This window comes from Oncorhynchus nerka, linkage group LG20, assembly GCF_034236695.1.
Source record: "Oncorhynchus nerka isolate Pitt River linkage group LG20, Oner_Uvic_2.0, whole genome shotgun sequence".
Taxonomy (NCBI): Eukaryota; Metazoa; Chordata; class Actinopteri; order Salmoniformes; family Salmonidae; genus Oncorhynchus; species Oncorhynchus nerka.
The window spans coordinates 7,190,184-7,206,654 of NC_088415.1; the positions used below are offsets into that span (position 1 = coordinate 7,190,184).

Sequence of the window (16,471 nt, forward strand, 5' to 3'; positions counted from 1 at the left end):
AATGCAACTGGTATTTACGACTTTACGGTAAATTCCCCCCCCCCCCCCCCCCCCGCGCATGGTTACGAACGCAGCATCAGAGTGGAAACTTGAAAGGCCCAAAATAGTAATCCGGTCACAACAGACAATACAAGGAACATTGTGAATGGCACTTAATTTCCCCTCTGTACTGAAACCGAACCGTGACTCAAAAAGCGCAATACGTACCGAACTGTGGGTTTGGTGAACTGTTACAACCCTAGTTGTTAGTGACTAACACCTCGCTCTTCTTTCTCTCTCTCTCTCTCGATCTCTCTCTGACAGAAATATCTGCATGAGTCCCGTCACCGCCACGCCATGCAGCGCAAGAGGGGAGACGGAGGACGCTTCTTCTCTCCCAAGGAGAGGGAGGAGATGGCCCTGGCTCTGGCCCAGGTAGGAGAGCTGGAGAGGGGGAACCAAAAGCAGAAATTGAGGATGGGATTCTCCCCATAATCGCCATTATACAATTTGATGTGAAGAGTCCTTACTAAGTTCTTCAGGCTATATACAATACACATAAATCCAAGGCTACAGACAACAATTCACTGGTGCCAATACGTTTTTCAGTTGGTGGCACTAGCCCATGATTTGGTGTCACAATAGAAACAAATTCAATGTCATTCCAGTCCCTCCAGGGTTCTGCGATTGCATTAAAAAAAATAAAAAATTTAAATCACAAATTCCCCTTAGATTATGCAAGCGCTTGTTAATTTGACCAATCACTGCTCCCGAGAGGTGCAGCGGTCTAAGGCACTGCATCACAGTACTATTGGCGTCACTATTGGCCCAGCATCATCCGGGTTAGGTGAGGGTTTGGCCGGGGTAGGCCGTCATTGTAAATAAGAATTTGTTTTTAACTGACTTTCCTAATTAAATAAAGGTTTAAACACATTTTTAAAAACGACACTATTTCCCGCATAAAATTGCCAAGTCATGGTTCAATCAAGCCACACGTCAATTTTCACGACAATTTCAACAAAATCGTTGCATATCACCATGCAAAATGTCATAATAGCCACAGCAAAATCAAGCTTCACAAAAATCACTGCAAAATTAAGTGCTTTATGAAAGGTGCCACTATGCAGACATCGCTCCGCCATTTCCTGTTTGCAAAAATTATAATAGTTTGCCTAATTTCAGTTTGTGACAACAAAAAAAAGCAAGTGTACTGTAGAGAATCAGTGTACCATCTAAATCGCTGTAAAATATATTTGTAAAACATAACACAAAAATATTGTATTTTCGGGCTGTTTGAAACTGGTGTTCAAAAAACGAAACTTAAAAACGGGAAACATAGAAATAGCGCACATAGAACAGATCATACCGTTTCATTTGTCCTGAATACAAAGTGTGATGTTATGTGTTACATATTGCAGCTTTAAGAGGTGTAATTAGACGACTGAAAAGTTATTCCATAACAAGTTTTATCTAAAAATGTTGTGATTAAAAAAAAAATGGTTTATGTGCAAACTAATCCAGTTACTGTTAAAATAGGACTGTTAAAATAGGACTGTTAAAATAGGACTGTTAAAATAGGGCTGTTAAAATAGGACTGTTAAAATAGGACTGTTAAAATAGGACTGTTAAAATAGGGCTGTTAAAATAGGACTGTTAAAATAGGACTGTTAAAATAGGACTGTGTTAAAATAGGACTGTTAAAATAGGACTGTTAAAATAGGGCTGTTAAAATAGGGCTGCAGTCAGCACGCCAATTGCATTTCCCATTTCACAACTTGAGACATCTGTGGGCATTGTTTCGTGTGACAAAAAATGCAACATTTAGAGTGGCCTCATGCTGTTTAATCAGCTTCTTCATGTCACACATGTCAGTTGGATGGATTATCTTGGCGAAGGAGAAATGCTCACTAACAGCGACGTCTACAAATTTGTTGCCAAATTTTGAGAGAAATAAGAGTTTTGTGTGTGTTTTTATTTCAGATCATAAAACATGGGGCCAACACTTTACATATTCCGTTTATACCCGTTGTTCAATGTAATTCGTAAACATAAAAAAAAAAAAACATAATTCCACTTTAACATTAATGGGGTATTGTGTGAATAAACAAAAAAATCTAAATTTGATCAATTTTTAAGTTCAAGTTGTAACACAACAAAGTGTAGAAAGTCTTGGGGTGCGAATACTCTCTGAAGACACTGTAGGTAGAATCTTATTCAAAATGATTCCACAGCTGTGATGGCTGGGAATTCCAACAGGCATTAACTCTGGGCCGTGAAGACATACGCTAAGAAGAAAGCTGAAGAAAGCTGAAATTATTTTATAAATAAATAAAGAGTAACTTTTTTTTTTACTTTGAAAATGTGGATTGGGTTGTGTAGATCAGTAAAAAAAAAAAAACATATCAAATGTATTCCCTTTTGAGATGCAATTTTGAGACATTAATGACTGTGTAATGGGTGTATAGACATTAACTAGTGAATGTTTTTGGTTGCATGTGTTGACTGGTATCCTTACATCTTTCCCCTCTCTCTCTCCTTCTCTCCCCGTAGCAACAGGCAGAGCTGGCCGCCCAGGCAGGAGAAGACTCTGTAGCTCAGATGGTCCGTGTTTCATAGCATTCGACACCCCAACAATGTCTTCCTCCGTATATACACCTCCCGCTAGGCTTGGCCGATAAACCGTGTACCGAGGTGTTTCCAAATACCGACAGTATGATTTTCAATACCGTTTAAAAATATATATATATAATAATATTTTTGTTTTGGGGGGTGCATGCTACAGCACTGCTTAGAAATCTCAAATGTGTCAAATAAATGATATCCTGTTCAGGGCTCCAGCTATGCATTTGGTTTGCTAACTTGCTCGCTAAGTGGCTAGATGTCAAGATCAAGCTTCTTGGTTACTGCAAAGACAGTCAATCCCATCCAGGATCAAGAACCCTCAACCCTCTTGCCTAAATTGTTTATTACGTAATTATATATATATATATATACAGTGGGGCAAAAACGTATTTAGTCAGCTACCAATTGTGCAAGTTCTCCCACTTAAAAAGATGAGAGGCCTGTAATTGTCATCAGGGGTACACTTCAACTATGACAGACAAAATGAGAAAAAAAATCCAGAAAATCACATTGTAGGATTTTTAATGAATTTATTTGCAAATTATGGTGGAAAATAAGTATTTGGTCAATAACAAAAGTTTATCTCAATACTTTGTTATATACCCTTTGTTGGCAATGACAGAGATCAAATGTTTTCTGTAAGTTTTCACACACTGTTGCTGGTATTTTGGCCCATTCCTCCATGCAGATCTCCTCTAGAGCAGTGATGTTTTGGGGCTGTTGCTGGGCAACACGGACTTTCAACTCCCTCCAAAGATTTTCTATGGGGTTGAGATCTGGAGACTGGCTAGGCCACTCCAGGACCTTGAAATGCTTCTTACGAAGCCACTCCTTCATTGCCCGGGCGGTGTGTTTGGGATCATTGTCATGCTGAAAGACCCAGCCACGTTTCATCTTCAATGCCCTTGCTGATGTAAGGAGGTTTTCACTCAAAATCTCACAATACATGGCCCCATTCATTCTTTCCTTTACACGGATCAGTCGTCCTGGTCCCTTTGCAGAAAAACAGCCCCAAAGCATGATGTTTCCACCCCCATGCTTCACAGTAGGTATGGTGTCCAATTTGTAAGTCGCTCTGGATAAGAGCGTCTGCTAAATGACTTAAATGTAAATGTAAATGTGTTCTTTGGATGCAACTCAGCATTCTTTGTCCTCCAAACACGACGAGTTGAGTTTTTACCAAAAAGTTCTATTTTGGTTTCATCTGACCATATGACATTCTCCCAATCTTCTTCTGGATCATGCAAATGCTCTCTAGCAAACTTCAGACGGGCCTGGACATGTACTGGCTTAAGCAGGGGGACACGTCTGGCACTGCAGGATTTGAGTCCCTGGCGGCGTAGTGTGTTACTGAGGGTAGGCTTTGTTACTTTGGTCCCAGCTCTCTGCAGGTCATTCACTAGGTCCCCCCGTGTGGTTCTGGGATTTTTGCTCACCGTTTTTGTGATCATTTTGACCCCACGGGGTGAGATCTTGCGTGGAGCCCCAGATTGAAGGAGATTATCAGTGGTCTTGTATGTCTTCCATTTCCTAATAATTGCTCCCACAGTTGATTTCTTCAAACCAAGCTGCTTACCTATTGCAGATTCAGTCTTCCCATCCTGGTGCAGGTCTACAATTTTGTTTCTGGTGTCCTTTTGACAGCTCTTTGGTCTTGGCCATAGTGGAGTTTGGAGTGTGACTGTTTGAGGTTGTGGACAGGTGTCTTTTATACTGATAACAAGTTCAAACAGGTGCCATTAATACAGGTAACGAGTGGAGGACAGAGGAGCCTCTTAAAGAAGAAGTTACAGGCCTGTGAGAGCCAGAAATTTTGCTTGTTTGTAGGTGACCAAATAATTATTTTCCACCATAATTTTCAAATAAATTAATTAAAAATCCTACAATGTGAAGTGTACCTATGATGAAAATTTACAGGCCTCTCTCATCTTTTTTAAGTTGGAGAACTTGCACAATTGGTGGCTGACTAAATACTTTTTTGCCCCACTGTATATAGTTTATATATATATATATATATATATTATATAAAAAAAAATATTATCATTTTAATTGTGCCCATTATGTGCATTTCCAGTAATACCCAGTATGGTACAGAAAAGGTGTGACATTGTGAAAATCTTAATACTACCCAAAATTACCCCTCGCCCATATAAGGCTCTGCCTTAGTTTAGTTGCAGAATACATTTCGTTGGTCTTTATTTTGTTGTGTGTATTTTACTGAAGCAAAGACTGTTTACAAATTCAACTGTCAGAGTCAAAAAATGATGGTAGTTATGCATCTTGTTTGTTGAAACGGGCAACATTATAGAAGCCTTGGTCCATAGGGATTCTCAAGTCAGATATTGACAGACTAAAAGAAAATGGATATTCGTTAAGAATGTTTTTGGAAGCACTTCTCATAGAAAAACAGAGGAGAATTGGAATTTCACTTTACTTCCTGAATTGAAATGGAATTGACCCCAACACTACTTTTCAGACGGGTTTTCGATATCCAGTCCCCGGTTGTGTGTACAGGGAATGTATTTTATACAACCGTCGTGATGATAACTAGATGTTTGTTGTGAGATAGACAGCACATGTATGTTGCATTGATGTCTGACTATCCATGTACTTTGTCTGTTTAACTCTACGTGGATCTTTATTTGAAAAGTACATTTTATATTCTTCTGATTCTGAAGGACCATACATTTATTTTTTGTGGTTTACAACATTGTTTGACTGTGAACTCTTGTGTATTAATCTGTTAATTAAATTGTATTAGGTTCACTTTGTCTTTTTTATAGTTCTGTGTTTCATTGATTGTATTTCTATGGTCTGTGTGTGTGTGTGTGTGTGTGTGTATATATGTAGGTATGTATATACACAGTGGGGCAAAAAAGTATTTAGTCAGCCACCAATTGTGCAAGTTCTCCCACTTAAAAAGATGAGAGAGGACTATAATTTCATCATCGGTACACTTCAACTATGACAGACAAAATGAGGGGGAAAAATCCAGAAAATCACATTGTAGGATTTTTAATGAATTTATTTGCAAATTATGGTGGAAAATAAGTATTTGGTCGCCTACAAATAAGCAAGATTTCTGGCTCTCACAGACCTGTAACTTCTTTAAGAGGCTCCTCTGTCCTCCACTCGTTACCTGTATTAATGGCACCTGTTTGAACTTGTTATCAGTATAACAAGTTCATACTTGAAGTGTACCTATGATGAAAATTACAGGCCTCTCATCTTTTTAAGTGGGAGAACTTGCACAATTGGTGGCTGACAATACTTTTTTGCCCCACTGTGTGTGTGTGTATATATATATATATAATGTGTGTGTGTTCATATTGTTTTCATTAGGATCCCATTAGCCGATACCAATGGCAACAGCTTGTCATACAGACAAAATATTTTAAACATTAAAATTTAGTATGTGCATCTATCAGTTTCACATGTCTGTCAGGACATACACGCAACAAGTATGTCACATTATTTGTTTTTTGAAACCAGGTTTGCTGTTCACTTGTGTTTATATAGGATGGAAGGGAGTTCCATGCACTCATGGCTCTGTATAATACTGTATGTTTCCTCGATTTTGTTCTGGACCTCGGGGGGGCTGTGAAAAGACCACTGGTGGCATGTCTGGTGGGGTAAGTGGGTGTGTCAGTGGAACATGCAACCATTTGGAATTTCCAAAATAATGTTTCTTATAAAAACAAGAAGTGATGCAGTCAGTCTTTCCTCAACTCTTAGCAAAGAGAGACTGGCATGTATAGTATTAATATTAACCCTATGATTACAATGAAGAGCAAAACGTGCCACTCTGTTCTGGGCTGCAGGTTAACTAGAACTTTCTTTGCAGCACTGGACCACACGACTGGACAATAATCAAGATAAGATAAAACTAGAGCCTGCAGGACTTGCTTTGTGGAGTGTGGTGTCAAAAGAGCAGAGTATCTCTTTATATTACGGCTAGACCTCTCCCCATCTCTATTAAGGACAGACCTCTCCTCATCTCTTTATTACAGACAGACCTCTCCCCATCTCTTTATTACAGACAGACCTCTCCCCATCTCTTTATTACAGACAGACCTCTCCCCATCTCTTTATTACAGACAGACCTCTCCTCATCTTTACAACCATTGAACCTATATGTTTTGACCATGACCGTTTACAATCCAAGGTGACACCAAGTAATTTAGTCTCCTTAACTTGTTCAAAAGCCACACCAGTCATTACCAGATTCAGCTAAGGTATAGAACTTAGTGAATGATTTATACCAAATACAATGCTCTTAGTTTTTCTACTGGCCACCAATTTTCCAAAACAGACTGCAACTCTTTAAGGGTTTCAGTGACTTCATTAGCTGAGGTTGCTGATGCGTATATGGTTTAAATCATTAGCATACATGGACACACATGCTTTGTTTAATGCCAGTGGCATGTCATTGAAAAGAGTAGAATACCTAGAGAGCTGCCCTGTGGTACACCACACTGTACATGTTTGTCGTTAGAGAAGCTTCCATTGAAGAAAACCTTCCGAGTTCTATTAGATAGATGGCTCTGAATCCACGATATGGCAGAGGTTGAAAAGCCATAACACAAGTTTTCTCAACAAAAAGTTATGGTCAATAACATCAAAGGCTGCATTGAAATCTAACAGTACAGCTCCCACAATCATCTTATTATTAACTTCTTTCAAACAATCATTCATTTGTGTTGTTAGAACCAGTGAAGGCCGTTTTATCACTCTTGGGTAGCGGAATGACTTTGGCTTCCCTCCAGGCCTGAGGACAAAGACTTTCCTTGAGGCTCAAATTAAATATAGGAGTGGCTATAGAGTCAGCTACCATCCTCAGTAGCTTTCCATCTAAGTAATCAATGCCAGGAGGTTGTCATACTGATCAATAATAATATTTTTTCTCAATTTGCAGTAAGTCAGATGTACAGCCAGACTTATCAGCCACTCCTTTTGCCCCATCTCTTTCAACCATACAGTTTTTCAATTCCTCATCAATCCATGAAGCCTTGGCAGTTCTAACAGTCAGTTTCTTAACAGGTGCATGTTTATCAATAATTGGAAGAAGCAATTTCATAAATTCAAGTGTAAAGTCTGGATGCTCCTTGTTAATCACATCAGAACAACAAATATGTTTTTTTAAGAGTCACAGCTAAATATTTTGTATGATTTCTTCTACACTATTTTAGGCCCAACTTTTGGAACTTTGGCTTTCCTTATAGCCACTACATTGTGATCACTGCATCCGATGGGTACGGAAACAGCTTTAGAACAAAGTTCTACAGTATCAGTAAAAATGTGATCGATACATGTGGATGATCTTGTTCCTGTAGTGTTTGTAAACACCCTGGTAGGTTGATTAATAACCTGAACCAGATTACAGGCACTGGTTACAGTGAGAAGCTTCCTCTTGAGCGGACAGCTTGATGAAAACCAGTCAATATTCAAGTCCCCAAGAAAGTAGACCTCTCTGTTTACATCACATACACTATCAAGCATTTCACACATTATTTAGATACTGACTGTTAGCACTTGGTTTCCTGTAGCAACAACCCTAAAAGTACACTTACCTTTTCCTTGAATCTCAGGAACTTGACCACTATCGGGCCTGGGCCTGTCACCTGGGCCTGTCACCTGGGCCAGTGGTGGGTTTTCCAATCCTGTGGGCGCGCTTCCACCTCGATCTTCCTGTGGTCCATCTTCAGTTTCTCCAAGATCATTTCCCTCACTCTGTCCTCAGTCTCATGGGGCTATTCTGCAATTCCGTCCACAACCATGTTATTCCACTTAGATTCTCCCGCGGGATAATCAGATTTCTCCGTAATTGTTATCATGGACTCACATGCAGAACTGATGTCCTCTCTCGATGACTTACACATTTCTTTCATCTTGCCGTTCTCCTGTTTGAACTCATCGAGCTGAGACCCTGGGAGAACTGAAAGCTGTTCTTCAGGTCCTGGACCTTTCTGGTTACGTCGTCCATTCTTTTATTAGTTGACTCCACCAGCATTTGGATAAAACACTTGAAGCTATTTTCTTGTTGTTGTAACAACTGCTGGTAGAGCTCTTTTTTTGTTCATTTAAAAGATCCTTCACCTGTGATAGAGAGACACTACTGTCCTCAACGGTTCTCCCACCGGCTTTGGTCTTTGTAATCCCAACAACAGCAGGTTACGCTGTTACTCCTTGCGGTTCCAGACAGGGCAGGTCACAGGGAAGATTTAAAAACAACAACAAACAGCAGGGGTCTAGACAGCCACAAGCCCCAGATAATCCGATGTTCCAGCCGTAATGGCTAACCTCACACGTTCAAGACCTCAAGAAAACCCGGCTATCTTGATAGGCAGCTAGCTAGCAGCTACTCAAACCCGGCCTTGGTCGGCAGGATCCCTGGACAGATAGTAGGGGTCCCAGCAACTGATGCCAACTGCGTCGCTGGATCCTAACTCAAAAGGTAGGTAGCTAGCTAGTAACCAAACTTGTTCAATAGACTTTCAAAACTTTCCAAAATAACAAACTTTCCAAACATCAAACTGAGCTCTCCCTCAATTTCACGTTCAACAGGTTTTTAGAATGAGTTCAGGTTCTAGATTCTGGGGGTTTCTGTCTCACTGTGAAGGTAATGAGAGAGCCTAGTGGTGAATGTGCTTAGTATGCAGTACCACCACCACACAGATTCTGTGACCATGCCAAAATATATATACAGTATATACAGTACCAGTCAAAAGTTTGGACACACCTACTCATTCAAGGGGTTTTCTTTATTTTTACTATTTTCTATTTTCGACCCTGGTGGTTTCTGCCTCACTGTGAAGGTAATAAGACCCTGTTTTTTTGTCTCACTGTGAAGGCACTGAGAGACCCTGGGGTTTTCTGTCTCACTGTGAAGGTAATGAGAGGCCCTGGGGGTGAGACAGAAACCCCCAGGTATTACCTTCACATTGAGACAGAAAACCCCAGTCTCTCATTACATTCACATTGAGACAAAAAAAACAGGGTCTCTCAGTGCCTTCACAGTGAGACAGAAACCCCCAGGGTCTTTCATTACCTTCACAGTGAGACAGAACCCCCCAGTGGGGGGAACAAACACACAACTACACACACATTCACCGAGAGACACTTTGCATACACATTATTGTGAAGGTCATGCTCTGAAAATTTTACATGTGAAAGTATCTGTAACAGTGGTTTCTGCATCTGTCTCAATCAGAGATTGTATGACGCTGTAAATGGGTCCGTAAAACTCTTAATTCTGAAATTCCTATCAATTGTTCTAAGAATATAATTTGTTCATAAGTAGTTAGTTCATAATTAGTTCTTAATATAGGCCAATGATAACACCCTCTGATTTCATGACCTTCAGTGTACGATTTCTCCATCAAGAAAATCCCTGCTATTAATCTCCTCAATCAATGACTATGCTATATTCTTCTGGTATAGTCTTTCAGGGATGATAGAGCCATTTTTTTGTGCTTAACAAATTATTTGAGTGAACAATTTTTTTTTTTTACAAATTAAATTGTAGTCATATGGTGCATCTCTTGATTTTGACCATCAATACAGTTTAATGACAGGACATTTTGTTCACATTTGTATTACTATGGTGGGCTCACAGTGGTCATGACGCTATCAAACTGTACCAGAAGTGAGATGGGTCAAATGCAGTTCTCATTGGGCACAGAAGCAGTCCCTTGTCACCATTGGATGAAAGCCTCCCACTACCCGGCCCCTCGTTCAGGTGACTTATCCAACAATCCGCCCACTTCGGATGCTGAGCTTGTGACTTGGCAACCGACTGGTTAACCGGCCGAAGACCGAAGTCACGACGGCAAGAAAAATAGAGTTCTCATTCAACACTGCCCACACACTGTCTATAATAGTCAGGCTAGTGCTACAAGGTCCGTCTTTATATTTTGCGGTTGACAGCAGGCCGTTTCGGTTCGGAAATTACAAACACGAAACAGAAAAGCTCACAGGACAAGAAGACGAGAGAGGTGCGTGACAGCAGAGAGAGAGAGATCCTAGCCTACACAGTTGCTACTAAGTCTGACATCATCACAATTATATCCCAAGAGGTCGGAATCACTTGAATGCGAAGATGACAGACGCGGTCGTGGACGGTAAATTGGAGGCGGTGAAACAGGCTACTAAATATGTCAAAGAGACCGAGAACGTCGCGGAAAAATATTCTGCGATGACCGTTAGCAAGAACAGCGACATGAACATGAACGTGGGTGAATTGCAGTCCGCAGCATTTACTGCTGTGCCAACTCTCAAACCCATCAAGAAGGTAAGAAGCAAAGCACAGTCACCATCAGCATCATCATCATCATTCACTACCGTAGGCCTAGGATACTGTTGTGGAAGCTGCATATATACGGGATGGAGCGATGGGTGCAGGATCTGTCTGCTATAGCATACTCACGAGAAGAAACATCCTATTGCATGTCTGACCTTATAAAATAGAACATTTCAATCATACCAAATATGTGTTAAACCTTATGTTACCCAATGATAAAGGTTTGATTTATTTATTGAGAAATTCTACATTTAGAGCAGGACCTTTTTTCTTATAATATACAGGTAACTGTCAAAATAAAGGAAACGTGTCTTAATGGGGCGCTGGGCCATAACGAGCCAGAAGCACCTTCACAATGCAACACAGGTGCTGTTCCTGAGTTAATTAAGCAATGAACATCCCATCATGCTTACGCCGGGTGTACACTACAAGAATTTGGCCCCGATCTAGCTCTTCCAGACAAGTTTTTGAGATCGGAAACTAAAATCCCCAATGCGCAGCCGTCATCGACGCTCGTTTAAATGTGAGCGGTTCAACAGACGCAATCAGAGGGGCTACCGGTCTCGCCTTTGACCAGTCCCAGACGTCCAGATATTTTCAAAACATCTTTTGATTTTATTCGCGCAGAATCTGCAAAGCTCTTGTAATGTGAGATGTCTAATGACACATTTTGAGAACGGAGATCAGCAATAGACAATAAGGGCTCGCCAAAGAAGCCAGTGAGATGCTGATGTTGTTTCGCGTCACACAGAATGTGAAGACTTTCAAGCTATTAGTTTACGTTTGTACTTGCCTTTAACCAAAACCAAAGTGTCAAGTCGTTACAGCTCTGAAGTTCACAAGCAATGTTATTCAATTCAAAATGTTGTCTAGATATTTGAACTGTGTATGGCAAGTGTGAATGTCTGACGGAAAACGTTTATGAGGCTGCTTTAGGCCAGCTCCCTTTGTTATAGCGGCGTTAAATCTAATCACATTGTTATTTTCGTTAGACAACGTTGTATTGAGAGAATCCTCAAGACAAAGTGAAGAACCTTGTAATGTGTGACCCCTGTCTGTGCCACATCGTTTAAGCCTGGGGGACATCATGACTTTCAAAATCCTAACATCGCTGAGCCGCTCACATTGAACGACCGTCTTTCTTTCCTGTAGTTTTTTCTCTTCGTGTTCCCAACGTAGTGGTGCGCACACCAAACTATGTGGCACAGATGGTGGTCACAACCCTTTCAACCCCACAACCCTTAACATATTGCAGTTAAAGTGCAGTATATCTGCAGTATGATGTAAACACTGCGTCCAAAATGACACTTGTTGTTTTACTGAAGTAATTCTGCAGTGGTTCTGCAGTTAAAGTGCACTACACGGCCGCTATTCGGCAATAATCTGCCTCCAAAGTAACACAGTTGACTGCATTTACTGCACTTTTACAGCAGTTTCAAAACATCAGTATTTTTTTGTTTGTAAGGGACACTACAAGATTATTCAATGTGATTATATTTAACGTAGCTACGAGCTGTGACTCAAAAGAAGACGCGTGAACGTTAAATCAGACAGTCACGCTTGCCATACAGAGTTGAAGTATCTAGCCAACATTTTGAATGGAAAAACATTGCTTGTGAACTTCAGAGCTGTAACGACTTGACACCTTGGCTTCGGTTAAAGGTAAGTACAAGGTCATACTACAGTAGTAGTAGTCATCCCTCCTGCTAGAGTCAAGCAATTCTGGGTGATGCGAAACAACGTCATCATCTCGCTGGTTTCTTCTCTGGGGAGCTCTCATTGGCTATTGCTGATCACTGTTCTTTAAACTTGTCGTTGCGCGTCTCACACTACAAGAGCGTTGCAGATTTTGTGCTGAAAAAATATCGGGACATCTGGGACTGCTCAAAAATGAGATCGGAAGTCCTCAGATTGCGTGTTTGATCCGCTCAAAAATGAGATCGGTATTCCTCAGATTGCGTGTTTGATCCGCTCAAATTAAACGAGCGTCGGTGACTGCGGTGCGCCCAGAGTCGGCAATAGCATGGGGATTTTTTTTCTCCGATCTCAAACTTTTCTGGGACAGCTAGATCGTGGCCAAAATCATGTAGCGTACACTCGGCTTTATTAGTGTGCGTACCACTACATTTGCAAGACAACAACAAACAACGACTGGAAATACGGTCGTTTAATGTGAGAGGCTCAGCGAGAACCAGTTTGGATTTTGAACGTCGTGTAATACACACCCGGCCTAAGGGTCATAAATGCTGGGCAGGCCATTATTTTGGCTACCATTGGGAAAGGTGGGATACCTGGTCAGTTGTACAACTGAATGCCTTCAACTGAAATGTGTCTTCCGCATTTAGCCCAACCCCTCTGAATCAGAGAGGTGCGGGGGCTGCCTTAATCGACATCCACGTCTTCGGCGCCATTGCTATAGGATGACCATGCCCCCATCCACAGGGCACGAGTGATCACTGAATGGTTTGATGATAATGAAAATAGGTGAACCATACTCCATGGCGGTCTCAGTCACCAAATCTCAACCCAATTCAATATTTATGGGAGATTCAGGAGTGGTGCCTTTTGAGGCAGCGTTTTCCACCACTATAAACAAAAAAAACACCAAAAGGATGGAATTTATCGTGGAAGAATGGTGTCACATCCCTCCAATAGAGGTCCAGACACGTCTAGAATCTATGGCAAGGTGCATTGAAGCTGTTCTGTCAAGTGGAGGCCCAACGCCCTGTTAAGAACCTTTTTGTCAGTCCTTGATTTTTTACCATTTACCTGTATGTTTATTATAATGACCATCTTCCTTGAATACACTATATATACAAAACTGTGTGGACACCCCTTCAAATGAGTGGATTCAGCTATTTCAGCCACACCTGTTGCTGACAAGTGTATAAAATCACGCTCACAGCCATACAATCTCCATAGACAAACATTGGCAGTAGAATGGCCTGTACTGAAGAGCTCAATGACTTTCAACGTGGCACCGTCATAGTATGCCACCTTTCCAACAAGTCCGTCCATCAAATGTCTGCCCTTCTAGAGCTGCCCCGGTCAACTGTAAGTGCTGTTATTGTGAAGTGGAAACGTCTAGTAGCAACAACATGCTCAGCCCCGAAGTGGTAGGCCACACAAGCTCGCAGAACGGGACCGCAGAGTGCTAAAGCGCATAGAGCGTATAAATCATCTGTCCTCGGTTGCAACATTCACTACCGAGTTCCAAACTGCCTCTGGAAGCAACGTCAGCGCAATAACTGTTTGTTGGGAACTTCGTGAAATAGTTTTCCATGGCCGAGTAGCCGCACACAAGCCTAAGATCACTATGTGCAATGTCAAGCGTCGGTTGGAGTGTTGTAAAGCTCGCCGCCATTGGACTCTGGAGCGATGAATCACGCTTCACCAGTCTGACGGACAAATCTGGGTTTGGCGGATGCTAGGAGAACGCTACCTGCCCCAATGCATAGTGGCAACTGTAAAGTTTGGTGGAGGAGGAGTAATGGTCTGGGGCTGTTTTTGTCATGGTTTGGGCCCCTTAGTTCCAGTGAAGGGAAATCTTAACACTACAGCATACAATGACATTCTAGACGATCCTGTGCTTCCAACTTTGTGGCAACAGTTTGGGGAAAGCCCTTTCCTGTTTCAGCATGACAATGCCCCCGTGCACAAACCGAGGTCCATACAGATTTTTTTTTTCCCGGAGATCCGTGTGGAAGAACTTGACTGGCCTTCACAGAGTCCTGATCTTAACCCCAACAGACACTAATAAATACTTTTTCTAATCCTCAGAGTATGTTTCAGTAAAGACAGATCCAGTATAGTCAGGGGATAAAAGTAGGCTACAACAGATGGAAACCTGATATGATCTAACCAACATGAAGGGATGTCCATTGCAAAACTGATTTAACTGGTGCACTACCCCTTTGATTTGTATGCTAACCCCAGAGTGTGGACGGGACAAGCCTTGTGGTCTCTGTTGAAGCATCCAGGGCTTAGTCAACTCTTGGTTCAACCCAAATCAAATTGGATCTGTCCTACTCTTTGTTTGTTTGTGTCCTGAATGGCACCCTATTCCCCAAATAGCCCATATGGGCCATGGTTTAAAGTAGTGGACTTTAAAGGGAATACGATGCCATTTGGTATGCCTCCTGTGAAAGACTGTTAGTGTAACAGTATAACTTTAGACCGTCTCCTCGCCCATACCCGGGCGTGAACCAGGGACCCTCTGCACACATCAACAACAGTCACCCTCCGAAGCTTCTACAACTCATCCAGAACGCCGCAGCCCGTCTGGTGTTCAACCTTCCCAAGTTCTCTCACGTCACCCCGCTCCTCCGCTCCCTCCACTGGCTTCCAGTTGAAGCTCGCATCCGCTACAAGACCATGGTGCTTGCCTACGGAGCTGTGAGGGGAACGGCACCTCAGTACCTCCAGGCTCTGATCAGGCCCTACACCCAAACAAGGGCACTGCGTTCATCCACCTCTGGCCTGCTCGCCTCCCTACCACTGAGGAAGTACAGTTCCCGCTCAGCCCAGTCAAAACTGTTCGCTGCTCTGGCCCCCCAATGGTGGAACAAACTCCCTCACGACGCCAGGACAGCGGAGTCAATCACCACCTTCCGGAGACACCTGAAACCCCACCTCTTTAAGGAATACCTAGGATAGGATAAAGTAATCATTCTCACCCCCCCTTAAAAGATTTAGATGCACTATTGTAAAGTGGCTGTTCCACTGGATGTCATAAGGTGAACGCACCAATTTGTAAGTCGCTCTGGATAAGAGCGTCTGCTAAATGACTTAAATGTAATGTAATGTAAATGAAGCATCGTTACCCATCGCTCCACAAAAGCCACGGCCCTTGCAGAGCAAAGGGAACCACTACTTCAAGGTCTCAGAGCAAGTGACGTCGCCGATTGAAACGCTATTTAGCGCGCACCGCTAACTAAGCTAGCCGTTTCACATCCGTTACATTAGTATGAACGGTAAACTGGCCAGCGCACGCTATATTTAGAGTTCTGGGTTCTGGAGATTAATTCATCTCAGAACAGACATAGCTAAGTCTGCTGATATCAGATAAGTTTTCCCTTTAAGATAATAATTAATATGATTTATATGAACAGATCTGATCATAGATCAGCACTCCTACTCTGAGAAACGCTGTGATTACGGGTCCTGGTGTTTAAACAGTGGAGGAATGTGGTCTGAGTCTTAGGAAAATAAATCTGTGTTATGAATTCATGCGAGAGGCTGTGAACCAGGGCTCTTGACTGTTGTCAAACTGTGCCACATGTAATGGTGTTAATGTCTTGAGTAAGAAGATGAATTTACAGGGTTAAAATAGTGAAGAAGATTATGTAAACACTAAACATAGATAAAATCTAAAAAGTATTTACCAAAAATATGCTTTTCTTTTGCATGAGTGGGAAGCGGTATTTGGGGGAAAATACATAGCTTTATTATGGTTTTCTAAAACAAAACAAACACATTTCAAATAGAAGAGATTTATTTACCCCAAGTCTCAACCAGGACCTCTCTCCATACCAAATGGCTGCACCCTGGACAGTTATGCAAGTTGGGAGT

The 16,471-nt window shown here is 41.8% G+C and overlaps 2 protein-coding genes across 5 annotated transcripts in view; both read left to right on the forward strand.

The window, feature by feature from the left end:
* LOC115121392 (nuclear transcription factor Y subunit alpha-like) overlaps window positions 1-5,367 on the forward strand; it is a 22,820-nt gene extending 17,453 nt beyond the window's left edge. For both annotated transcript variants that reach the window (XM_065005161.1, XM_065005162.1), the window contains exons 8-9: window positions 304-414; window positions 2,530-5,367. In XM_065005161.1, the coding sequence (XP_064861233.1) occupies window positions 304-414; window positions 2,530-2,595 (177 nt within the window). In that variant the 3' untranslated portion in view covers window positions 2,596-5,367. The remainder of the gene's footprint in view (window positions 1-303; window positions 415-2,529) is intronic.
* Window positions 5,368-10,362: 4,995 nt separating this feature from the next.
* The window catches only part of LOC115101925 (S-adenosylhomocysteine hydrolase-like protein 1), a 78,795-nt gene continuing 72,686 nt past the window's right edge, over window positions 10,363-16,471 (forward strand). For 2 of the 3 annotated variants that reach the window (XM_065005164.1, XM_065005165.1), the window contains exon 1: window positions 10,364-10,891. In XM_065005164.1, coding sequence (XP_064861236.1) covers window positions 10,700-10,891 — 192 coding nt within the window. In that variant the 5' untranslated portion in view covers window positions 10,364-10,699. Of the gene's footprint in view, window positions 10,892-16,471 lie in introns of all 3 variants that reach the window. The other variant, XM_065005163.1, reaches the window with a different exon arrangement.